Source organism: Myodes glareolus, chromosome 11, assembly GCF_982192425.1.
Source record: "Myodes glareolus chromosome 11, mMyoGla1.1, whole genome shotgun sequence".
Lineage (NCBI taxonomy): Eukaryota > Metazoa > Chordata > Mammalia > Rodentia > Cricetidae > Myodes > Myodes glareolus.
The window spans coordinates 17,619,219-17,646,314 of NC_142036.1; the positions used below are offsets into that span (position 1 = coordinate 17,619,219).

Below are 27,096 nucleotides of genomic sequence, written 5' to 3' on the forward strand. Positions count from 1 at the left end.
AGTTACTACTAAACATTAGCAAAGCACCCTAAACAAGGCCATGCACATGATGTCTCACTTACATTATTCTCTTAGTTTTTTTAGACGTGGAGCTAACTGCTAAGGTTTTGCTTCTTAGAAAAGCTGAGTAACTCAGCTGTCTGTGACCATTCTGTAGAAGAAAAGTAGACTTAACCAAACTTAGATATGTAAGTTTTCACTAACAATCAAAAAATCAAATCTAATAATGAGTAAGATTCATGTCTAATGGGGTAAACTAGCTAGGTTCAGACTAATATCAGGGGCAGGAGCAGGCTGTCCCCTCTCATCACTGATTTTCAAAAATTAGACTGGAAGTCTTTGACAAAGAATTAAGACAAGAAAATGAAATGAAATGAAAATAAACTGGCAGAAAAGAAGAAACAAAGCTTTGTTCCTTGGTCACAAGATTATCTGTGAAGAAACAGAAAGGAAGTTACGGGACAGATTATGTGATTAGAGAAAGGTTACAGGATACAAAAGAAACATGAATATTAAGACAAGTTTGAAATAAAAGCTAAGATTACTTATTTTAGCACCACAATATAGAAATATTTAGGCATGAAATGAACAAATGGTATGGATCTATGTGAATAAAATGATAAAAATCACTAATAAAGTGAGTTTTATCATGAGATAAGATAACTTGAGAAGAAGAGCTTTTCCATATTCATGGATAGGAAGAGCCAATCTCATAAATATCAAATTTTTCCAACTTAACTTATAGATTCAGTGCATTCCAATTAAAATATCAGCAAGTTATTTCTGTGAATATTGATTCACTGATCCTAAAATTTGTTCAGAAAGACAAAAGACCCGAATGTCCCAGCACAGTAGAATGTTTTTTGAGACTGATGAATCTGCAGAGGCAGGTCCAGCACACTGCCCGCCATAACTAATTATTCCTACCATGAATGGAAGACACTCGTCTATGGAACACACTCAACAGGAAACTTGCACTCACACAAACCCACACTGTGTTTATGACAGCCTTGCTCATAATTGCCAGCGACAATGATTTCCTTCACCAGCCACAAACCATGGCACACATAGAAAATGGAACATCATAAGCACACACTAAACACATGAACCCCCATGGCATGAGACGGCATGGAGGGAGTGTTAAATGTATTTTACTCATGAAAGAAACCAACCTGGAAAGTCACCATGCTGTATGATTCCAACTATATGACATTCCAAGAATGGCACTGCCCTTTGAATGGATAGTAAAATCAGGGGTTGCCAGGGTTGGCAGGGTTTCTCTATGGAGCCCTGGCTGTTCTGGAAACTGCTTTGTATACCAAGCTGTGCTTGAACTCACAGAGATCTGCCTGCCTCTGCCTCCTAAGTGCTGTGATTAAAGGCATGTGCTACTATTCCCCAGCTTGAACTAAAGAATCTTAACAGACAAACAAAACAAAACAAACAAACAAAACAAAACAAAAAACTACCAAACTGAGTCTTCCCACATTCTTTCCCATGAAAACAGTGGCTGCTTTAGCTTCTCAGTGGTCCTTGGAACTTTGGAGTCTAGTAAAGTTCTTGCTGACATGCTCCAAGATCACTGGCGTAGGTTTGAATGCTTTCTTCATTTATTTAAACCATCCTTTGCTCACTCATAAACAACACACAAAAAAAATCAATAGACAAAAAGTCCCAACAATAATAACAAGCACCATATTGTCAACATAAAACTTATGGCTTCCTCTTTCCACAGTGAACGTCCATGTAACATGGATGGTTAGCTTTCCTGAACCTTAGCAATCCTGTGCTCGTTAGATCAATGCTGGGTCCTATTTACTGAACTTTCTGTACTTTAACTACAGTTCAATAAACAAGCATGAATTCCCCATCCACTCTCTCCTTAATGATGAAGAACAATGCTATCAATTTTTCAGGACTCAGTGTTCCTGTGTGCAAGGCTATCAATCAGATTTAATAAATTTATGCTGGAATTGATTGCTTTAAATGTATTCGCAATAGTACATAAATTCTGCAATCTCATAAGGAGGCCACAAACAGCTGTGTTTTCTCCTTGATTATTTAAATATTTATGTATTTAAATATCTGCCTAGTTGTATTAATTTACTTACAGTGAAACAACACAGACTTATGAAACTAAATAGCTAAAGAACAAAATTTTAAAATGTTTCTAACTTTAATAAGATTTACTAAACAACTAAACAAGTGTCTATTCTTTTTACTTGTTAGGGGTGTGTGTGTGTGTGTGTGTGTTATGTGTCTTTGTGTACATACATGAGTCTTTTTGTGTGTGCTTTGTGTATGGTGTGTATGTCTTTATGAGTGGGTCTTTGTGTCTGTTGTGTGTCTTTGCTTATGTAGATGTGTGTCTTTGCTGTATGTGTCTTGGACTATGTGCTTATGTCTTTGTGTGTGTCTTTGTTAGTATGTGTGTGTCTTCTGTATATCTTTGTCTGTGTGTGTATTTGTGTGTATGTGTGTCTTTTGTGCATGTATCTTTGTCTGTATCTATCTTGTGTGTGTCTTTGTTCATGTGTGGGTCTCTGCCTGTATGTGTGTGTCATTTGTATGACATGTGTGTCTTTGTCTATGAGTGTCTTTGCATGTGTGTCTTTGTCTATGAGTGTGTCTTGTGTGTCTTTGTCTATATGCATGTCTTTGTGTGTGTGTGTGTGTGTGTGTCCTGTCATGTTTATTTGCCTGGGTGTGTGTATGTGTGTCTTGTATGTGCATTTGTATGAGTGTCTTTTTCTGTGTGTGTTCTGTGTGTGTAATTGTGTTTGTCTTTGTCTATGGGTATCTTTGTCTATATGTGTGTCTAATATCTTTGTGTGTGTTGTATGTGTTTTTGTCTGTGTGTATCTTTGTGTGTGTGTGTTTTCTGTGTATGTCTTTATCTGTGTGGGGGTTTTTCGAGACAGGGTTTCTCTGTAGCTTTGGAGCCTTTCCTGGAACTAGCTCTTGTAGCCCAGGTTGGCCTCGAACTCACAGAGATCCACCTGCCTCTGCCTCCCAAGTGCTGGGATTACAGACGTGCGCCACCACCGCCCAGCTGTGAGTTTGTCTTTGTGTGTGTAGTGTGTCTTTGTGTTTGTCTTTGTCTGTGTCTTTGCTGTATGTCTTTTTGACTGTGTGTGTGTCTTTGTCTACGTGTGTCTTTGTAAGTATATGTCGTGTGTATATCTCTGTGCATGTCTTTGTTGTATGCCTCTTTGCCTGTGTGTGTGTCTTTGCCTGTGTGTGTGTATCATTGTATGTATCTTTGTTGTATATGCTTTTACCTGTATGTCCCGGCTTGTATATGTCTCTTTTGTATGCATGTTTGCCTGTATATGTCTTTGCTTGTGTGTGTCTTTGTCAGTATGTGTGTCTTCTGTATATCTTTGTCTGTGTGTGTCTTTGTGTATGTTGTGTATGTCTTTGTGTGCATGTATCTTTGTCTGTATCTATCTTGTGTGTGTCTTTGTCCATGTGTGTGTCTCTGCCTGTATGTGTGTATCACTGTATATGTCTTTGTATGTGTTGTGTCTTTGTATGTGTGTCTTTGTCTATGTGTATGTCTTTGTCTGTATGCGTGTCTTTGTGTGTGTTTGTGTCCTATCATGTGTATTTGCCTGGGTGTGTGTATGTGTGTCTTGTATGTGCATTTGTGTGAGTGTCTTTGTGTTTGTCTTTGTCTATGGGTATCTTTGTCTGTATGTGTGTCTTATATCTTTGTGTGTGTTGTATGTGTTTTTGTCTGTGTGTATCTTTGTGTGTGTGTGTTTTCTGTGTATGTCTTTGTCTGTGTGTGGGTTTTTCGAGACAGGGTTTCTCTCTGGCTGTGGAGGCTGTCCTGGAACTAGCTCTTGTAGCCCAGGTTGGCCTCGAACTCACAGAGATCCACCTGCCTCTGCCTCCCATGTGCTGGGATTACAGGCGTGCGCCACCACCGCCCAGCTGTGAGTTTGTATTTGTGTGTGTTGTGTGTCTTTGTGTTTGTCTTTGTCTGTGAGTGTCTTTGCTGTACGTCTTCTTGACTATGTGTCTTTGTCTACGTGTGTCTTTGTAAGAATATATCTTGTGTATATCTTTGCACATGTCTTTGTTGTATGCTTCTTTGCCTGTGTGTGTGTGTCTTTGCCTGTGTACATGTGTCATTGTATGTATCTTTGTTGTGTATGCTTTTGCAAGTATGTCCCTGCTTGTATATGTCTTTGTTGTATGTGTATCTTTATATGTATGTCTTGTGTGTGACTTTTGTGTGTATGTGTGTCTTTGTCTATATGTGTATTTCTAGTGTATGTCTTTGTATGCATGTGTGTCTGTCTATGTGTGTTGTGTGTGTATCTTTTGTTGTGTGCCTCTTTGCCTGTATGTGTATTTGTGTGTTTTTGCCTGGCACATGTGTCTTTGCCTGTGTACGTGTGTCTTTGTCTGTATGTATATGTCCTTGGTGTCTTTATGTGTGTCTTTGTTGTATGTGTGGTTGCCTGTGTGTCTCTGTCTGCATATGTATCTTTGACATGTGCATGTCTTTATATGTATGTATCTTATGTGTCTTTGTCTCTATGTTGTTTTGTGTGTGTGTCTTTGTATGTATATGTGTCTTGTGTGTGTCTTTTTCTATATGTGTGTCTCTTTTTGTATGTGTCTTATGTGTGTCTTTGTGTGTGTCTTTACTTGTGTGTGGTTGTCTTTGTCTCTGTGTCTTTGTGTTTGTGTATCTTTGCCTATATGTGTGTATCTTTGTATTTGTGTGTGTGTGTTAGTCTGTGTGTCTGTTGTGTTTGTCAATGTGTGTCTGTGTGTGTTATGTGTGTTTGTCTATGTGTGTGTGTGTTGTGTGCTTTTGTCTATGTGTGTCTTTGCGTATGTGTCTTTAGCTGAATGTTTGTGTGCCTTGTATGTGTCTCTGTCTATGTGTATGTTTCTTTGTGTGTGTATGTCTTTGTCTGTGTGTAGGTGCATGTTGTAGTACACATGGGGAGATCAGAAGAAAACCTCGGGAACAGTTCTCTTCCTTCCACCATGTGGATCCGGGGATTGAACTCAGGCTCTTGGGCTTGGCAGCAAGTGCCTTGACCCACTGAGTCATCTCACCGGCCTCTCTTACGATGGACCTCAGAGTTACAGGGTTAATCAAAATCATTGATTCAGACACCCCAGAATTCTCATCATGGGTCAGGGTTGTGTTGGTTTTGGTTTAGTTAGTCCTACCTTTGTTTATCAGCTCCCTCATTTATTGAGTCATGACTACAAAGTCAATAACCATAAAATGAGAACCTGAAATCAAGTTCCTGGCATTGTACTGAGATAGACCTGATAGCTTACTTTCTGCAGGACTGAGACACGCATGTGGCAGTGAAGAGGACATATGATGATTATTCAGCTCCCTCAGTTCATGTCAATCCCTCTTGGGAACTCTCCTTGCCCTTCTTATTAACTTTGTCTAACTTTTGAACAGTCAGTGTGGTAGGCAACCTCCAAGATGATGGCCAGGTCCACAGCTTGTGGCACATAGCCTGTGTGATCTGGTCACTTGTGGATCGTGGCTGTCAATGTGGCAAGTAGAACAATATGGAAGTGTTGGTTTGTGCCTCAGGGAGTTAGGCTGTATGATACATTAAGGACCTACCTAATTCTGTCCTGTACTCATGGCTCAGGGGAAATTAGCTGCCATGTTCTAAGGACTCTCACTGAGGAAGGCTTCATGAGGAGAGGAAGTATGGTCCCCAGTAGCAGCCAGCCATGGATATGAGCATTTGCAGGCAGATCAGACACACACACACACACACATACATACACACACACACACATCCACAGACACTCATACACACAAACACATACACACATTCACATCCACAGACACTCATACACACAAACACACACAGACATACACACATCCACAGACACTCATACACACAAACACACCCACACAGACACACATACATACACACAAACACACACACACACACATAGCCATCAACTACTTTGCCTGACATCTCGCTGTAAGTTGACAAGAAATGTCATTGCAGAAATCCCTGAATTCTGGCTTCATACAAACTATGAGACTAGTGTGTTGCATGCTGTAGCCATGAACTCACAGGATGAGGAGCTCACGCCAGAGCTCTCAACAGCCCGGCTGAGCGCCCTCTTTCCGACATGCATGGTAAAAGAAGTGTTGCAAGTCTGGAATTTTATCTCAACTTTTGGAATATTTGCACAAACACAACGAAATATCTTAAAAATATTACCCCAAAAGAAATAAGGGTTCATTTGTCACCTAGTCACCTTACACCTGTGACCAGAAGGATGTTTTAACAATGTTTCAGTGAACCCGCCCGTATTTTGAGTGTAACCATCACGAGGACACGTGTGGAATCCTCCACATGCACCCAAAGTCAATGTTCAGTAAGTTTCAGATTTAAGAACACTTTCTGATATTTCAGACTAGGGGAACTAAACGTGAACAACCATGAACCACGTACCGGTTACAGCAAGGACATTCGCGCTGCCTAACTCTGCTCACTCCCACCTCAGTGAGTTCTTGGTCCAGGCATTCATCATTGGCTGAGTGTGCAAACTACTAAGGCTGCAAAACAAATCTTAATACTAAAAAATTCTGTGAACAAACAAAAGCCGTCCATGATGAGCGGAGTTAGGAATGCTGAATCTTATTAACTACAAACTCTGGGCGATTCCCTCTGCTGCTCCTATATGCATTCTTTTATTTTATTCATAGGCAAGCATCTATCCACTTGATGTAATTTAGGAGTGAACAAGCTACTGACAGAATAAAGATGACGAGCCAGCCAACTAATGCGTGAAGCATGGGGCCTCTCGGAGCCCTGTTTCAGGGTAGACCCTCGGCAACGCACAATCAGGTCCCTTGAAAAAGATAAATGAGGTTAAGGTGTCCGTGGGCAGCAGCACACAGTCTTAATAACTGCATTTGTTTCTCTCGAGCAGGGAGGTGAAGTTTAGTTTCTGTTGTATTAAAAATTGAAGAGGACATGAGTCAGTGTGTAAGAAGTAGAGTTATTTTGGAGCCCATAACAACGGGAATGTAAGAGTCACCAAGTTTGGATTAGTCGCCCAGTCCCTCATGAGTCAGCCCATTAAAAGATTTTAAGTCTGTGGGCTCCATTCTTTGTAGAGTGTATGTGTCACAGAGGAGAAACACCTTCCATCCTCCACAGCCGATGTGGAGGTGGAGACGCTGGCTTCCACCTGTGTGCTGAAAGGACTCAAGGACTTTTGTACTTCTGCATTCAATAGCCTAGGCGTAGGTGGTTTATCGCTAACTTGTGTCAAAGGCATAAAGGACCAACATATAAATAAAGTAAAAAGATGTGGTGTAGGCCCAGGCCCAGAAATGAATTTAAATTTGCAGTTAATATGATTTAATCCAACATGGGTCACTTAAAGATGGAGGGCTTTTATCAATCACTAATAAGTCTAAATCAATCAGATCTTTGCACTGGCAAGATGACTAGTGGGTAGAAGTACTTGCTGAGAGAGCCACGGGCCTGAGTTCTACTACCATAAAAAGGAGAGCGTCAACTTCCAAACAGCTGTCCTCAGACCTCCAGGCACGCACAACGGTGTGTGCTCACCCACTCCACAACAAGAATAAAATGAAAATTTTCAATTCAAATTTTTGTTTTATAAAACTTGCTCCTAACTGGACCCGGGTCTACATCCTTTAAGTAATCGTCTGAGATGTGAGCCCATTCCTTTACTCAACTTTAAGGGTGCATCAAAATGAAAGTTGAGACCCTGGAGCAAAACATTAGCTGTGATCACAGACACAATGGACAGGTCCTGTTTAAGAGGATGGCCTTTGTTGGACAGAATTAGATCAGTAAAGCTGATTATCACAGGCACAGAAATCGTCCATGCTTAGCCTTTTTTCAATTATACAATTATTCAAACAATTATTATTATACATATAATTTATTTCTTGTCTAAATAAAACCAGTGGCCAGCTATCAACACAATCCAAACAGCAATACCGTGGTTCACAGCACAGGACATGTCCTTCAGGGCCATGGCCAGGAAGACCACATCTATGTGGATTATGAGGGTTGGAAAGGAACAACGAGTAATAATGCTTCTTTCCTTTGTATTCTTTTTCTATTTTTGCAAAATTGGCCATCTTTATTCGTTCTTGTGCTCGCCCCATTATAATAAAATAATTCAAAGAAGGGATGAGCATGGGCCAAAGTCATTGACTGTGCTCATCTTGTGCAAGAAGCATACCTCACAGCAGAAATAAGGGGGATTTTCTTTTTCTGACATTTCCCTGAGTTACAGTTTAGTCAAAACTCTTGCATTCAGACACCTCGGAAAGCTCACTGCTCCACAAGTCTATTGATATATTTTCTCCACTTGCTCACTACTTCCTGCATTGATATGCTAAAATATGTATATATCTATGTATACACATGATAAATTAATAAATCAGAAGGCCCAAGAGCAACATCACTGAACAATACATTGCTCTGTCCAGTGTCCATTCTCCACATAATTGATAAATTTGGTCACTTCCCCCCAAAATGTGTATCTTTTTTTACATTCTAGCCAATCAGTGTTCTGACATCCTTTTATCTCTGTATTCACCATGAACCCTTTGCCTAGACGCTTTGGGCCTTAAGGAAGGCACCAGCAAGAAGTGAAGCACCATGATCTTCCTATGCAACTAGAATAAACAGATCATTTCGTTCATTGTTCCGCACCCTTTCTCCTTAAGAAATTAATAGCCTGAGTGCTATCAGTGAAAAAGTACATAAGTGAATTGCAGCAAGAAAGAAGGAAATAGAATATTAAGCAACCCTGAAAATGAATGATTTGGCACTTATCTTCTCTATTGGATTTTACTGGTGCTAAATCACATTAATTAAAAACCCCCAGGCTGAGCACAGTTCCATCAATGCTTTTGATTCCCACCACTGGCCTTTGTTGGTTTTACTTATGAATTATGTCCATTTATTACTTTGGGAAGATGCAAGCAACACCCATAAGCCAACCTCCGAACCCAAGAACATAAAATTTGAGCTATTACTCACATAAATCTCTTCTTTCCTTACCCACACAGAGGTAAAAACTGAGACCTTTGATGTTCCAGGATCAGTTGGAGGGGGCGCATCCACTTGGTGAAGTCAAACACGAACTTTGAAAAGAAAGAAAAAGCCTATAGTTAGACGTGCTAGTGTGTACTTATCTCACACACAATGGGGCTCAGGACAGTTTCATATGTGTGGATCAGATATTCTAACAATAGTTCTGTCCCTATTACTGACACTCTTTCTCACTCCAAGCCCTGCTGCTGGTTCCTTTCTAGACCTCTCTATATGAGAGAAAAAACAGGGCCAGCATGACAGACAACATTCTCTCTGTTGACTCTCACTTGTTCTTAGTCCATTGCGTACTTACAAGATTGCTTACGTTTTTATCCTGTCTCCTTAGCACCTTAAGCCTCCAGCCACCTCCTACCACTCTTAAAAGTGTCTGTGGGGACACCTTGTTGCACCTGTGCATGTGTCTGTGTGTCTGGGAGTACTGCATGCCCCAGAGGGCCAGCGGTTTTAGTGGTATAGCATAAGGGAACACAGCGTTAAAAAGGACCAACAGCTATTGCTTTGCACTGTGATTTCCAAACTGACCATAGGTGACATTTCTATATTTTCCTCACAAACTCCTACAATCCTAACTCAGGAGCCACTGGGGCCCACGAGCCAAATGTCACACTGGCCTGTATTTCTATCAGGAACTCGACCCCCATCCCAAACCTGCCAACTACGTGTGTTTCCAATAGACCTCAGTTTCCTGTTTATTCAAAAGTATTAACACATACACCAGAAGTACTCATTACTGATCTGTGCTCAATGCATTTTCTTCATTATTTATCTGTACATTACTATTTCTGCATAATTTATTGATTTTTTTTTCATTCAGAGTCTCTCTTAGTGCCATGAATTGTGGAAATCCAAAAACAAAATCATTCACTAACATAGCAAGCGATTTCCAGGCTCATGTGCACAAAGCAGGTAAATAAGATCACTTCTTAATTGGACCAAAGGCCTGGCCATATAGACTAACCAATCACATTGCTTCCTGCCACTCTGCAGCTCACGATTCGTTCAACTGCTTCCTAAAGACAGTGGGGCCAAGGAGTGCACCTCAGACTCTAGAGCTAGAGACCCAGAGATAATACACAACACATCTTGCTGGGGTCTCTCCGCAGAATATTTAAAAACTTAGATCAGATCATCTCCTGAAAGGCAAACTTTCTACAAACACAAAAACAGAAGAGAATTTTAGAGGGGCCGTGTGCGTCAATGCAACGGCCCCCAGCCTGAGCGCTGCAGGAGCCGGGCTATGCTCAAATCACTAAATCTCGGTCCCCACCAGCAACTGATGCCTGGAAGATTTGTTCACTTTTATTTTGTTTTGCTTTTATAATTGAAAGATAAAATTGTGCACATTAAGTGCACACATTATGTTTTCAAGGACTTAAACACTACCGAATGACTAATTCTAGCTAGTTAAGGTTTGCATTACCTGATTGTCACAGCTGTGCTAAAAACCATTCACATCCCTCTAAAAATGTCATCCTGATTTTTTTGGTGCTTTTGTTTTTTTGTTTTGCTTTGTTTTGTTTCATGCCGCTATTTGGTTTTGGATTGGAGCCCTTTTTAATAATACAAGATCTCATTATGCAGCCCAGGATGGCACCAAACTCAAAGCAATCCTTCTGCCTCAGTCTCCCAGGTGCTAGAATGATTGGTGTGAGCCATCATGCCTCGCTAACTTTTTATTTCACGTCTGTTGGCAGCTGTCATTCATCTGTTTGATGTGAGCCCATGGATGGCACTACTCAACACTACTTACCTGAGTCCCTCTCTTCCTGACCCACAGAGGCTCGGGATCATCCAGGCACCATGAGGAGCACATCGTTGAACCTGTAGAATAAAAGTCTTTAATAAGTTCCAATAATCTTTCTCTAAAGAGGGATGAACACTTTAGAAGCAAGTAACATATTTGATATAAATTTTGGAGAATTTGAATTTTCAAAAAATACAGGTTCGGGGCTGGAGAGACGGCTTGATAGTTAAGAGCGCTCTCTGCTCTTCCAGAGGACCTGGGTTCAATTCCCAGCACTCACATAGCTGTGTACAACTGTCTGCAACTCTAGTTCCAGGGGATTTGACACCCTCAGACAGGCAAATGTGCACATAAAATTAAAAATAATAATTAAAGTAAAAATACAGGTTTTAGGAAACTCAGGGAGCAATAGAGCCTTGGGCCCTCTTCCTGATACCTTAGTCTCTGCGAACTAAATCAAGTAAAACCGCAAAGTTTACAGATGCCCATGAGTAGTCTAAGAATGACTCTTATCTAATTTATTGGCCTCTTCAATCAATAATTTATGAGATATGATTGTAACTCCCCATATGCAGATCCTAGTCAATAATGTATATGCAAGCATATGCATGCTGATTGAATAATAAAAAAGATAAAGCACATACTAAAGAGTTCATGCAAGTCCTTTGACTACTCTCTCAATAGCTAAGACAGGTTCAATTCAACATAAGTCCTGAAAGGGGCAGTGTCCACATATGATTCCACCACGGGCCGTTACCTTCCTGGGAAAACTGAATCGGAAATTATGTTATATTGTTTGGATATTCCTGTAGGCAGTAGGCCTTTGTAAAAACCAACAAATCTAGTGTGCTTTAAACATGCATTTTAGATATATGCTTAAAATAATCATAATTCTGAAATTGTTGAGAATTCTGAGTCCTTTCCTCCGAATCTCAAAGAGTAACTGGAATTTGGAAACAAAGAAAATTGCTGTTTTCCGCTCTGTATCACAACTCTAAAAAGTAGCATTGTGGCTAAGTAAATAGTGTAATAAATAAGTAAATAGAGCTGATCAATCGACACACTTATTCGAGAATCAATAGCTACATTGGGAATTTTAAATGGAGATCACATCTAGGTTAAAACACTGACCATCCAACTGCTCAGTGTGGCTAGTGGCCGCTCTCCTGGAAAGTGCATGTCTATAGATTAACACCCCAAAATGTGGATTTTTTGATTGATTGATTGATTGTATAATCAGTCTATCTCTTTCTAACTGCCTCTCTCTCCTTTCTTCCCCACCCCTCCAGGATATCACTATAGAGTCCAGGCTAACCTTGAACACACATTCCTCCCATCTAAGCTTCCTGTCAATATTACTGGTGTCACTACCCCAGCGTCACTACCCTCGTGTTACTAACCAGATGTCACTACACTAACATTCTTTTTCTTTATTTTTGTTTTTAGAGAATGTCTTTCTTTGTAGCCCATGATAGTCTCAACCCCCTGCCTTAGCAGCCCTAGAATTACAGGCATGAGCTGCGGTGCCGGGCGCTCAGTCAACCTTCTTGATAATACAGGGGTCCATATTCATCACACGCCTATCTTTATCCCCTTTTCCCTTAATTTGTCTAATTTTCAAAGCTGATACAACAAGCTATTATGAACATGATCAGTGGATTAAACTAACTGTGGTGTAAAAGTAATGTGAAGTACGGAAATGCTAGTAACAATATGGCCTTACTCCGTGTAATTAAATAAAGTGGTCTTGCTATGTGTTAATAGACAATGTGATCTTACTATGTGTAAATAAATAAAGTGGCCTTACTCTGTGTAAATAAATAATGTAATCTTACTATATGTAAATGAATAAAGTGGTCTTACTATGTGTAAATAAATAAAGTGGTCTTACTATGTGTAAATAGATAATGTGGTCTTACTATGTGTTAATAGATAATATAGTCTCACTATGTGTAAATAAATAATGTGGTCTTACTATGTGCAAATAAATAATGTGGTTTTACTATGTGGAAATAAATAATGTGGCCTTACTATGTGTAAATAAATAAAGTGGTCTTACTATGTATAAATAGATAATGTGGTCTTACTATGTGTTAATAGATAATATAGTCTCACTATGTGTAAATAAATAATGTGGTCTTACTATGTGCAAATAAATAATGTGGTTTTACTATGTGGAAATAAATAATGTGGCCTTACTATGTGTAAATAAATAAAGTGGTCTTACTATGTGTTAATAGATAATGTGGTCTTACAATGTGTTAATAGATAATATAGTCTCACTATGTGTAAATAAATAATGTGGCCTTACTATGTGTAAATAAATAAAGTGGTCTTACTATGTGTTAATAGATAATATGGTCTTACAATGTGTTAATAGATAATATAGTCTCACTATGTGTAAATAAATAATGTGGTTTTACTATGTGAAAATAAATAATGTGGTCTTACTATATGTAAATAAATAAAGTGGTCTTACTATGTGTTAATAAATAAAGTGGTCTCACTATGTGTAAATAATGTGGTCTTACTATGAGTAAATAAATAATGTGGTCTTACTATGTGTTAATGGAATTGAGTTGTGTTGAAGTGGATTGAGATCTTTCATTTATGAACTACACTTCTGTTGATCAAATTAATCTGAAATCATCATATTATCACTTTGAGCACATGTAGACCCTTAGTGTTATTGTGCAGGGCTGGGGATGAAACCCAGAACCTTGCCTACAATAGGCAAGTATTCTCTCACTGAGCTACATACATAATCCACTAATCATTTGCTGAAGCCATTTGATAATATAAAGAAAATGCTCAAAACAATTACTTAATACACACTAGCAAATTTGACAATACCTTTGTGGTTCTTGTCCATTAAGATATATAAATCTTCAATATTAGAGACAGACTCACATAGACTATAGAAGACAAAGTCAAGCAAATATTGAAAAGTTAATAAAAGAAATAAATACATGAACCAAACATTTTTAGAAGTAAAATGCAGCTATAGAACTATATTAATTATAATACTTCTTTGTAGCACATTCAGCCATTAGACTACAATTAATATCCATTAAGTTAAATTATGTATTTATATCTCTCTTTAGAATTCTTACAACTCCCATGAGCCATACAACTAGCCATGGAGGGTTATTTAAATCTAAATCAATTTAAAAATAAGCAAAAGAAAGCCTTTACTCTTCAGATCCACATTTCAAGTCTACAATATTCCAGCAAGGCTAAAGACCACCGCTCTTCATGGAAGCAATCACCAAACTTTCCTCTCTCTGCACAAAGATCCATGGGGCAGGACTGGGGCCAGGTGTTTGTTTATCCTAAAACAGCCTGGGTCTTTTCCTAAGGAACTTAAACAGAGAGGTCAAGAGCTTGAGTCTCAACACCTTCATCTCCAGCTCACACTGACTCTGTTGCATTTGATTTGATCATTCCTCTCTTTAAAAAAAAAAGAAAAAGTCTTCATTATTTATTGTGTGTCCATGTGTGTGTGTCCCTCTGTGTATTGTGTGTCTGTGTGTGTGTGTGTGATGTGCTGTGTGCAGGTGCCTTTGGAGGCCAGAAGAGGGATTTTGGTCCCCTGGAACTAGAGTTACAAGTAATTACAAGCGGCCTGACACAGGTGCTGGGATCTGGCCAGGAAGCTCTCCGAACCACTGAGCAATCTCTCCAGCCCTGTGATTTGGTCCTTTCTAAGGAAATGTTAGTGAGCAAGTGCCATCCACGCGCCTTCTCATGTGGGGCAATGTCTTTCATCTCCTTCTTCTCACTCCTAGCTCAAAGAATAAACAGCCTAGAACTTTACTTATGGTCGAATGTCTAAACAAATCATGTAATATACACAATAAAACCCAAAACAGCTGGTTAAGAGAATGGGACGTGCAGGCTGTTGTTATGGTGGCTAGGAGCACCTTAGAGAACTACAATCCTCTCATGTTTGGACCACTCTCATCACTGAGGCAACATAAAATGGTTTTTAAAAAATTTAAATACATTGTATCATCTTCACTTAATTCTTGCCCTCTTTTAGTTTAATTGCTGATTATTTTTCATTCCTTTGATTACTTGTTTATGAAGTCCATTAACAACTCTCTAAAGACTTTAAACCATAAAGACAGGGCCTGGAGAAGTGGCTCAGAGTTCATAACACTTGTTCCTCCTGCAGAGGACCTGGATTCGGTTCCCAGCACCCATATGGTGGTTCACAAACATCAGTAGCTCCATTTTGGGGATCAAACACCCTCTACTGACTGCCATGGGCACCAGGCATGCGTGTGATATAAATACGTGTATATATGCAGGCAAAACACTCATGCACATAAAATAAATTTTAAAGTTCTTTCAAAACATGATGACATTAACTCTCACATTTTATGTACCTTTTATCTCCAAATAAGAGTAAAAGTTCCCCACAAATATTACGTGATTGAATAAATTCCAATGCACTCATTCTATGTAATGGGAAACAGTTATTGGAAACATGCACTCTGGGTCAATTTTCAGACTCATCCTTGTGTGGAATTGATGAACAAGCTTAGTAGTTGTCCAGTATTAGCCTCCTTAGTCTGAGGCTGGACCACTTGGGTTTTGTTTCCAGATTTAAAAAAAAATCATTAAGAAACATATGTGAATCTTACCTAACAACTAGAAACCTCCAGTTGCCCCCTTCCAAATGCAGAGTGCTATCATAGCTGAACTGACATGTGTCTAGGCACTGCACACAAGCTAACAGTTGACAATGCTGAGGCACTTTGGCTCTGATGCCTCTCCAACTGGGAGAATTGAGTGATCATCCTTTTGGGTCATGCTGTCCTATATTCATTAGCCCACTGGTTTTGTTTCAGAAGGGAATCAATATTTAATGCCTCCATAACTGTGCATGAACACAACACCCGGAAAATAATTAAAAATATGTAACACATAACATATGCAATGTATATGGCATGTGTGTGTACCTAAGCATATACATGCTTCCTGTGTAATATGTGTGCTCATCTTGTGCAGGTGCACATGTATGTGCATGCATGTTGAGGCCAGAGAACAAAAGAGCATATTATTCCTCAATCACTGTCCATGTTGTTTTGTGACATGGAGTCTCTCTCTGGCCTGGAGCTCCCCAAGTAGGCAAGGTTGACTAGCCAGAGAACCTCAGAGCTCATCCTGTCTCTGCCTCTACTGGACTGAGATTATAAGCAAGCCGCCATGCCTAGCTTTTGCATGTGGGCACCAGGACATTGAAGGCAGACCCTCATGCTTGTAGGGCAAGCACATTACCAATTAAGCTGTCACCCTAGCCTAAGATATTCCATTTTTCTTTGCTATTTTCCACATAGGGAACAGCCAACTATATAATTTCTAATTTGGTAATTATTATGCCTAATTGGATTAATTACCCTTGTTTCATGACTCTCTCATCACTGACTAGTGCTTTAGCCATCTTTGATTTTATTTACAAACTCAATCATGTTTAATAATGCAACAAACTCCCATCAGCCAAAATCCCAAGTTCAAAATAACAAAAGGAGCCATTACTCACATTGTTGGTCGATGGCTCATTGCCCACGGTGGTCACTGCCAAGGTCTCAACCAGCAGACTAGGTCTCCATTCATATTAAGGCCTCCACTCTGTGGAACACAAGGCAGATATTACAAAGTAGGAAGACCTGCTTCATGGCCATTAGTGAGCAAGGCAGCTAATCTCAGTCTCAGAATATGATACTGAACCAACCAGGTATTCATTTTCATTCATTCATTCATTCATTCACAGTTATTGTTTCAATAAATATGCAATGATTGACCACCTTAAAAAAAAGCAACTCTTTCTACAAACATTGATCCCTGCACTTTCTGTCCGCAAAGGAAACAGCAGACCCTCTTCCAAACAGACTTAGGTACAGAGTTGGAAACACAACCATTTTGGCTCCAGATACAATCTCATCATTATTGCCTATTCATTTTCCCCATGGTTTTTTATACATTTTTAAATACAATAAACACAGAGGAACTGAGCACTAATCCAGAGTAGATAGCTTAGTACACCCACATGATTCTTAACACACAGAAGTAAGGTTTTAAAAGGGCTACAATTACACAATAGATAAACATGTTGGGAGCCACTCTTGGGCTCCTGTCATTGTGCCCTCACGCAGTCATTTAAAGCATTTTTAACCACAGACCAAGGACACTTAAAGACACCAACCAACCCAGGACCACTGACCATTCTGCACACCCTAGTGCCTTCTTACTCACAGGCCAACAGTTGGCTGGGTTCGCTCTCTTAATAATGTCACCCAAACTCAGAGCAGAATGGCGGGTAGCAGAGGTCAGGGGGTGTGAAGAACAGGAGCTGGTCAGACAGTACAACTTGTTTTTATAAGAACATTGAGTTCTCAATGGACAATGTACACAGCAGCAACACTAGTTAACAGAAATGTGTATTTAAAATTAACACAGAATGTCCATCTTAAATAATCTCCTCCCACACATACGCAGGACAGTGTGTGGAGTCTTGGACACAAACAGCAGACATCGAAGCTTAAATATATACAATTTTGATTTGTCAATTAAATCATCTTAAAATAGGACAGAAAACAACACCTCATGGTCAGTCTACACAAGCTGGTCTTTAATTTTACGCATAATTAATTGAATTTATGCATAATTTGTTTTATACATAACTTTATATCATTCCTTATTACTTCCTAAAGTACCAGGCCTGCCACCTGTCCAGAGTGGCCATGTGAGGGTCCCAGAATGGAAGGAAATGGTTGCTGGGCCCTTATGCTCATTAGGTTAGCAGACCTGGGTCAGTCTTGGTATTTTATTTGAAGGACCATCATAGCTGCTGGATTCAAGGCATGAGGACATTATTTCATGTTCTTTTAATTTTTAATAAAAAAAATGAACAGCCCCAAATCATTCTGAGCTCTGTTTATATTTTACCCACTGGTGATGCGTTAGCCCCATTGGTTTGTAGCCCACATACGTCCTCAGGCCTTATACATATCTTATTTTACTTACTATGAGGCTCACTTAGGACTAACTACACACAGCCCCACCCTCTTGCCCCCACTGTCCAGCTAGTTACCCATTTTAACCAATGGTTCTTCCCTCCTCCTTTTATACAAATAACATTTAAACATATGTGTGTTCTTAAAACATATTCCTTAAGAGCCTGCGATCTGCTGAAGACACGCAGCTCGCCTTTAGGACATGCCCACCCAGAGTTCGTGACAGGACTTTAACCCAGACTCACACATATATGCTGCTTCTGCTTACAATCACAGTCATGAGGACAGAGTAGCCGACAGAAATACCCACTGATACCCACCCACAAATTCAGCCTCAACTTCTAGCTAGCTGGGTGACATCAAGATAATTAAGGACCCTCTCTGTGCTATGCTCCCCAACCACGAGACATCCATAGCACTGGCCCCTGAGCAAAGTTAATCATTCTCTTCAAAGCCAGGGAGAAGCCCCTCCTCCCATGACATCACTGAGCCCCTTGTCCAAATCTTTGCTCCCGCAGCTGCCGAGCGATGGTGACAGACAGACAAACCAGGTTCCACCCCAGCAGGCACTCATGAGCTGTGTGACTGCAGAGACGTGACCTGGTCTCTCTGTCTTAGGCCCCGGACTCGTAGGATTTGTAGAGTGAGGACAGCATCACCTTCCTGGGTCCAACAGGGTGAAGGACTACCGACCGACCGACCGATGGACCAGGTGGACTGACGGGTGGACTGACATACCAATCCTCAAAGCAACGGCCGCCCTGTGCATACTCTGACCGCCAGCCCCACCCCACACACCTATCTGCTCAGTCTCCTAAAGGTTAAACAATCAAACTCACTCTGTGCTCAGGCCTAGCCATAGGTTTCAGGAAGAATGGCCCCTAGACCAGGCATGATTGGCAGCTGTTCCTTTGTGATCAAGATATCAGAATTAAAAGAAGAAATCCACCCAACGGGATGCGTTTTTGGAAGTCAGAACAGTGTAGGAAACAAATTGATCTCTGGGAGTAATCTGTGCTATCAGACTTGCTGTTTTGATTTGCTTGTATTTGTTTTTCTTTAGACGGGGTCTCCTAAAACCCAGGCTGGCCTGAGGATGGCTTTGAACTCCTGATCTCTCTGCTTCCACTTCTGGAGGGCTTGGATTAGAGGACTGGGCCACCACACTTACTATTGTGCAGTGTTGGGGCTTTCAAACTTGGGGCTGCCCAAATGCTAACAAAGCACTCTTCAAAATGAGCCCTGAATTGCCAAGAAATTCTTGAATTTCAAATTATTCCCCTATAGACCAAAGGGGGCGCTCACTGACCAAGCCAAGCCAATTCCACACCCAGCTCCCGGCTCCCAGCTCCCAGCTCCCTGCTCCCACCCAGCTCCCTGCTCCCAGCTCCCAGCTCCCAGCTCCCAGCTCCCAGCTCCCAGCTCCCAGTTCCCTGCTCCCAGCTCAGGGCCTCAGGTGGTATAAAAGTCCCCCCGGGGGGCCCCAGGGGGCAACAGCACAGTTCATTCTGCACCCAGCACAGAATACGCACAGCACACCACACGAGAGCACACATTATTTTCATTTCATTCCTACAACAGTCTTGTCAATTAGACATAATAGTCACAATTAGCCAATAGTTACTGAATGCAGACACTGTACCGAGCCCCGAGCAGCCAGCTGTGCACACGCGGACACTCCTCGGGTGTGGATATGACTAGGCACCAGACATCCTCGCTCCCGTTCTGCTCCAGGTCTAGATGCTGAGAATAGGGCAAAAATCTTCTGAGAATGATCAGCCCTGTGGGGGAAGGCAGAAAAGGAGAACACTCAGACTTACTAAGCACAAAGTGTGGGGCTGACATAGTGACTCGAACCGTGGGGGCAAAGAAAGCAGCTGTCAGGGGAGAAAGCACCACTGAGATGGTGATACTGGCACCAAAGTACCAGAAGTCCTAATGTATTCATTGGCAAACTGAGCCTCAGAGAGGTTAAGTGACTGGCAAGTGGTCACACAGCAGGGAAGAAGCCAAAGGAGGCCACGGATGCTCCAAGTGGCTGATGATTCTTAGCAAAGATATTAAATCCTATCTCAGTAGTTGTGATGAAAACACCTGTTGGGGACAAGGGTTTCAGGCACCTCAACTGGCTTCGCATTGCTATGTGGTCAAGGGTGAACTTGAACATCTGATCTTCCTGCTTCTACCTTGTCAGTACTGAGATCACAGGTCTGTGACCTCATCCAGTCTTTCATGGTGCTGGGGGTCAAACTGAGGGCTTTGGGAATGCTAGGGGAGCAGGCTACATCCCAGCCCCCTCTTGTGTAGTTAAAGAGTTCACTTCACTGCATTTATATATACATATATTTAAACAGGGTATATATGAATTTGTAGTTGCTTGCAGAATCCAGAAGGGGGTGGTGAATCTATTTGAGGCTGGAGCAATTAATTGTGTGTGGCCTGATGTGGGTTCTGGGCGCTGGACTCGGCTCTTCTGGAAGAGCAGTAAGCTCTCTCAAGTGTGCTGTCTCCCAGCCCCTCAAGTAGCTTTAAAAGCCTGTTAATACGGCCAGGTATTGCGGTGCACGTCTTTGATCCCAGCACTCAGGAAGTAGAGGCAGGTGGATCTCTGTGAATTTGAGGCCAACTTGGTCTACCTAACAAGTTCCAGGACAGGCATGGCTATATGGTAAAAGCCTGTCTCAAAAGAAGTAATAATAATAATAAATAATAATAATAATAATGTGCTTTTGGTATTCTGTGTTACAACTAGGTAAACTGAGGCACTAGGGTTGCAGCACCAGGGTTAAGGCACATACAGAGAGCTTGCTGGCAGAGCCTGGCTGAGCATGGCCCATGTGCAGCTTTGCAAAGCCTAGCTGCTAAACGGTAGCCTGTTCTGCTGAGAGGCCATTCCCAGTCCCTGTGCTCCCTGCCTCGCACCCCCTCGGGCTGGGTAGCCATTTTTACACGTACTCCATTAGCATTCAGTCAGAATAAAAAATGCAGGAAAACTCACTTGCTCGTTTTTCCCACGGGATGCCAGAGTACGTGTGGCCCCTGCTTGTGTGATAATTACAGATAGAATGTACTTGAGAAGATGTTGCTTAGAAAATAAACTACGATTCGATTGGATAAGAAGTTTAGCCCCAAAGGTGCTCCTGACATGAGGGAGTGCTGAGGAACACACAGATTTCTTTTCAGGCGTGGCCATAGAGGAAAGGCAGTCTGTCAGAAGTGTGGGTTTGGGAGAAAAAAGGAGGCTGGGTCTGCATCTGCCCCCTGTCTGACTTTTAGGACAGTCTTTTTTAGCATCTCTAACCCTCAGTTTCTTCTCCTTTTGATTGACAGTGGAAAATGCCATCATGGAGGGTGGCTGTGATGATCTAGCATAGATAAAAGAACACCAAGTTCAAGAGGAGGGCTGAGCGTGAGGCCAGGGCTCTGGGCTTAGTCATCCAGGAGAGCCGGTGGAGAGGCAGCAGCCTGCTGTTCCCCAGCACACGTGAAAGCAGCAGGGACTGAGAGCTGCCAGTGAGCAGCCTCAGCACCATAGCTGGAAGTGGGTCCTCGTGACCTGGTCGGCCACCTGTTATCTCAGAACCACCTGAGTCAATCGATCCACTCGGAGGCTGCACAGAACGCAGGAGCTTCACCAGCAGACTGCACAGAGGGAACTTCTCCTGGAGGAGCCAGGAAGCCTTTGATCTTGGTGAGAAACTGTCTCTTCTATCTCCTCCATCTATGGGTCCCCCATCTATAGGGAAGCTGGCTGGCCTGTGTTACCCATGCCCCCATCCCTCAGGCATTTATTATTATCCATACAGCCGCCTTGCTAGGCACTCAGGCATCTTCGCGCTGAAACCTACTCATCCATCAGAACGACCCTCCATCCTTCCACTTCTCTGTTTTGCAAAGGGATCATACAAACCTGGGTTGGAGCCCCGGGTCCTGCTTATTAGCCGATCTTGGGCAAATCCTTGACCCCCTCATCCTCCTCTTATCTGTAAAATAATGAGCAATCAGATGTAGCTCGGACGGAGAATTAAAAGGGGGGGGTGGGCTGTCTAGTGTTTGGTCTCAGCAATTTGTTAGGAAATGTTTGCATTTTCTTGTTTCTGCTACTGGGCTGGGAGGGATGCAGAGAGAAAAACCACTGCGTTTTGCATGACATGTGGAGCTGATGTTTTAGAATTACCTGGGATGTTTTGGCTGTGGCCTGAGTACCTTGGGGAGTGGTCTGTCCTGGACACACAGCAGAGAGTGCCACCTAGTGGACCAGCACCCGGTGGGGGGTCCCTGGACCCTAGCCCCCTGGGCTATATAGGCTGCCCTTGTTGAGATGTGGTACGCGCTCTGTCTAAATCACTCAGGGGCCCTGGCCTGCCAGGCGCCTTTTGTTTTGTGGACGAGGGCCAGCTCTGTCTTGTCTATCCAGTCCAACTCTTTCAGAGGTTTCCGTGAAAAACGGATAATTCAAATAACAGCTGCTGGCTGCCGTGTCTATTTTTTTGTTTGAGATGGGGCTGGGGAATATGTATGTACCTGTCTCCAACTTGGCTGACGGCTCTGGGAGGTAAACAGAATTGGACCCATTATTCAGGGAGAAAACTGAGGCTCACTAAGTTTGTATTTGGTTAAAGCTCTGAATTTCAAGCTGTACTTACCTTTGAGAACCCCACAGGCCCCTTGAAAGTGCAGCAAGTACTTTGGACAGAGATCTGAATAAGCCAATCATAAAAGAAATTTATGAGTCCATCAGGAAGATTTGGATACTGCACAGAGGTTTAGATGGCAGGAAAGAAAAGCTGTTAAGTGTTTAACTGCGATAATAGTCTTACACGTATTTTTATAAAAATCGGGGTAATGGATAGCATCTTTATGTTTTTATGAAGGGGGCAGCCCCTTTTCAGAGATAAATATTCAAAGACACACAGAAAAAACAATGTGATCTCTAGAATCAACCTCAAAACAGTCCAAGGCTGGGGACTGGGGCGGTGGGGAACGAGGGAGGGTCCAGAGCTCAGAGGACACAGAGGGATAGATGGATTTGGTGGGCACTACATCTAGATGCTGAAATAAAAAAGGTAAAAACTGTGGTGTTTAAGAACACATTGCTTTCTCCGCTTGCGTTGTCTGAAAAATCCCCATAATAAATGCTGGCTTTCTTCTTAAGCAACAAGTAAAAATGAAGGAGAGGCGGTAAGAAGTGGGGTCTAGGGAAACTCAAAGCTCAGAGGGGCTTTGGGTCTTAGTTCAGTCTAGCAGAATGTTGTGGGGCATGAGGACTGAAGAAACACTACAAATTGGGTGGACTAAACGGGTAAGTGCCAGTGCTGGGGGGCACTGAGGAATAGGCACCCACCAGATGCACACCATCTAGCTCCCTGCTGGGCTGCTTGCACCCCCAGACACTCCAGACACCCACCAGATGCACACCATCCAGATGCACGTCATCCAGCTCCCCGCTGGCCCACTTGCACCCCCAGACTCTCCCCTAGCTCCAAAGATCCACAGCATCTCTTCTGAAGGCAGAAACAGCAGCCTGCGTGCCCTCCTGCTGCGATGCTGTGACAGTTTAGTTAAGAGAACGGCACCGTCACCTGTCACACACAGTGAGTAACCAGCTCAGCCACACTGTCTAGTTTTCTATTTTGTTTTATTTTTAATTAAGCTTCTTTGGAAAGATAAGAATTGATGCTTTGCTCCCTCAAACTGCTTGCCAACCTGTCACAGCTGCTTCTTTCCCCACTCACTTTGCTCTTCACTCACAGGACAGTCAACTGACTCACCTTGAAACCCCCAAACTGCCTGGTCCACTACCCCACTGTTCCCAGAGCCCCCACTTTTCTGAACCTCCTGCAACAGCCACAGGCTCTGGCCCCATCTTCACTCTTCCCTTGGGTTTCCTGGGCGCCTGGCCACTGCGCACTCCCTGCAAGCTTTCTCCCTCATCTTTCATTCCTCACTCTGGGAAGCAGACACCGGACAGCTCCGACCCTCAGCAGCTTGCCCGCCCGCCGCAGCTCCGTCTGCATTGCAGCGCAGATCCTGTGAGGGAAAGGGGCAGCCTGAAGCCACCCTGGGACACTGTCGCCCCCGTGCCCGCCTGCTTCCTCTGCATCTGCTGCAATTAAAGCGCCGCCGCAGAAATCCAAAGCACAGGTCCCTCCTCTTCTTGCCTCCCCCTCCTCATTTAAGAATGCAAACACTTGTAGCCCAGGCAGCCCCCTTGTGGCACTTGGGGGCGCCACAGACTCTTGGCTGGTGTCTGAAGATTTGGGACCATTTCCACTGCACCCTGAGTTGACACAAATCCTAAGTGGCTCAACTCCTATCCAAAGCAGAACTCTGCTCTCTGCTCCTTGTAGGACTCGCCTCTTCCCTCCCCTCTCCTTCCCTATCTGCAACACCCTCTGAAGGAAGGGGAGCAGCCTGAGTTCTCCTGTTCACCACAGCTCTGACAAGCAAACAGGTGTCTGGCAATAGCAGTCAGCACCAGAAAAGGTTATGGGAGTGGGAACATCTCTTAAAATGATGCTTGGTGCCTCTCTCTGCCACATAGGAGTGGAATTGTCTTTTAGAATGATGTTTGGTTTCTATTTCTCTCTCACAGATGGCAAATTGAGATGAGAAAAGGTCCAGGGTCCCAGTTTATACCTGAGGAAGGGGCTTGAGGTCCCCCCCCACCATAAGTGGTCAGTGTAGGGCACTTCCCTGAGATGAGGGGGCTGCATTAGGAGGTCTCTAGTCCCAGTTCTCAGTCCCAGACACTTAGAGATGACACTTTTGCACCAGGAAGTTCACCAGAACCCGGGAACATTTGGATCTCTCTAACTCGCCATCCACCCAAACAGACCCCAGCCCCCACTATATCTCTAATTTGATTAAAGATAAGTAGGGGCCCTCTCCTCATCAGGTTAATAATATCATTTTCATAAGCCTCTGCTTATAGGTCCTTACACCTAATTTTGAACCTGCCCTTCAAACTGATTGGGCCACGAAAGAGCCGAGATCTCAAGTACACTGGGAGGTGCTTAAAACTAATCAATCCGTCCTCTGCCCACACACATCACCCCCCTAACACTCAGCACAGCCTCGCTAGGCAGTCTTCAGCAGCAGGGTGTGGTGGGGAGCCTGGGAGAGCCTTGAGGTCCATCCTGGCCCAACCTTACCCCAGCTGAGAGACGGTGAGTATGGGACTTGGCCTTTCTGTGCTCTAGCTTCTTCATTAATCCAATGCAGATCATGGACTCCTATTTGTGAGGTTCCCCCATGTGCGTGCTAGACAGACATCCCAGTTCAAGGCTTCTTCCAGGGGCTCCATAAATCCCCACGGCTATCACCCGCCCTTGAGTGCATTTCTGTGAGGTAAACTATATTTGTTTTCTCCTTAAGAATGATTGCAGTTCGAAGACAGGAAGCCGACTGACCGACCGACCGATCGACCGACCGACTGACTGACAGACCGAGCGATCGGCCGACCGGCCAACTGACATCATCACTTTAGCCCTAGCCTTACTCTTGGGGCATAGGAAGTAAGTGTGTTGCAGTGTCTGGGAGTGTGAATGAGTGGAGAGTCAGCCGGTTCCCATCGTCCAGAGGATGCCCTGAGCTTGTTGTTGTTTGCCCTCCCTAAACCTCCCTCTCTTAGTTGGCCCTTCAGAGGAGTGACAGGAAGGAAATGTCTCTCTCTGCCTTACTACTTTCCCCAAATGCTGTTATCTACCATGCAAAGCTAGTAAATGCAGATGTGGGCTCTGCATGGCCTTTCTGCTGCCGGCTGCATCTCCCGTGAGTTCCCCAGGCTAAGGGCTGCCTCTGACTGGCTTGATTTGTGCGATTAAGCCAGCAGAGGGGCCTCTGCCAGGAGATAGTGCAGCGTGTATGCAGCATGGGGTCTTGAAAGGCCAGGTTGTTTTCTCTCTTCTGACACTTGTTACATGTCGCCCTCCTCCTGGGTCCCACTGCCGACTCTACAAGCGTTTATGAAGTGTCTGGTGAAGGCTAGGCTACTCTCATCTCCTTAAGTCCTCACTTCAAGCCGGTGAGAAAAAAACCTCTCCTCTCCATTTCACAGGCAAAGCCCCGAGACTCTGAAAACTAAAGGGAATTGTGTGGTCTCACAACCACAGAGTGAGAGTCCAGCCTAGCTGTGCAGCATGAGAGCCCCCCAGCCCTGCAGCAGCTGCTTCTGCAGGGCAACCAGAGCCGGCCAGGCAGCCACCGTTCCATCAGAAAAAAAAGCAGGGGGCTTTGCATTAAGAGGTTTCTCCCTAGCAACTGGCGAAGGGGCCATAAAAAAGGGGGAGAGAGAGGGGGAGAGAGAGAGGGGGGGGAGGGAGAGAGAGAGAGAGAGAGAGAGAGAGAGAGAGAGAGAGAGAAAATCAAGAGGGTTCAGAGCTGTTTAACAGCTACGGGCAGAGCAGCTGCCCCCCCCCCACAGTGGGGAGTACCATGTTCTCCCCTGGACTACTGGGAGAACAATAGGGCAAAGGGCTCTGCCCCAGGTGCAATGGACTGAGGGAGAAACACCCCCAGACAAGTGTAGAGGCCCCCAAACTTGTTCTCATGGTGGGTGGGTGTTTTGCTATTCAGCACAGCACAGGGAGGACCCTGAAGAGAGGGAGTTTGCCTCCCATTAAGACCTGAGGGCCAAGGCACAAGCAGGCTGCTCTGGAGCTGCGGAGGCTGATGCAGCAGACAGGGGAGGGCTGAGAGGAGCGTCTCAGTGCGCGAGCCCCCAAGCAGCCTGCGGGGGAGAGGGAGCTCCCTGTTACTGGAGGCACCCGAGCAGAGAGGCAGGCCAGTACGTGGTGGGGAGGCTGCAGCAGTGTTTTCTAGCTGGCTAGCAGCCCAAAGAGATAGGCTTTGGAAAAGCTCCCACAGGGCCGAGTCCTGAGCCAACAAGGGGGGCTGGCTGGAGAGGAGCTGGCTGGGGTTGGGGTAAGGATGCGTGACCTCTGCTGTTGACCTTCGCCACGACCTTGCCAAAGGTTAAATGGCAAAGGCACACTGATAGTTGGTGGTCAAACTGAGGCACGGAGGGAGAGGCGCTGAGACTGGGGGTGAGTGCTCTGGGAGATTGGGGGATGGTGGGGGCTGTCCTGCCGCTGAGTTCCTGTTAAGGGAGGGCCACCTGGAGTGGCCAAGGGTCTTCTCTGTCTGATTTCAGGTCCAGGAGTGCTGGTCTGAGTCACCTGGAAGGCAACAGCCTGGGAAAGGG

The 27,096-nt window shown here is 43.6% G+C and overlaps 1 protein-coding gene, 1 non-coding gene and 1 pseudogene across 7 annotated transcripts in view; all 3 read right to left on the reverse strand.

Moving 5' to 3' along the window:
* Positions 1–27,096, reverse strand: part of LOC125398493 (uncharacterized) — a 57,986-nt gene that overhangs the window by 28,194 nt on the left and 2,696 nt on the right. Inside the window, exons 2-9 of one of the 6 annotated variants that reach the window (XM_087911516.1) lie at positions 22,538–22,591; positions 21,802–21,874; positions 19,534–19,672; positions 16,418–16,506; positions 13,723–13,784; positions 10,876–10,946; positions 6,471–9,154; positions 63–151 (exon numbers count right to left, since the gene is read on the reverse strand). In XM_087911516.1, the coding sequence (XP_087767642.1) occupies positions 16,450–16,506; positions 19,534–19,672; positions 21,802–21,874; positions 22,538–22,591 (323 nt within the window). In that variant the 3' untranslated portion in view covers positions 63–151; positions 6,471–9,154; positions 10,876–10,946; positions 13,723–13,784; positions 16,418–16,449. Of the gene's footprint in view, positions 1–62; positions 5,168–6,470; positions 9,155–10,875; positions 10,947–13,722; positions 13,785–16,417; positions 16,507–19,533; positions 19,673–21,801; positions 21,875–22,537; positions 22,592–27,096 lie in introns of those variants that run through there. The other 5 variants (XR_015739187.1, XR_015739185.1, XR_015739186.1 and 2 more) reach the window with 5 other exon arrangements.
* LOC125398630 (small nucleolar RNA SNORD113/SNORD114 family) lies at positions 5,097–5,167 on the reverse strand. The gene has a single exon (XR_007231493.1). It is a non-coding gene; the product is annotated as a small nucleolar RNA SNORD113/SNORD114 family (small nucleolar RNA).
* On the reverse strand, positions 9,796–9,863 carry LOC125398638 (small nucleolar RNA SNORD113/SNORD114 family; annotated as a pseudogene).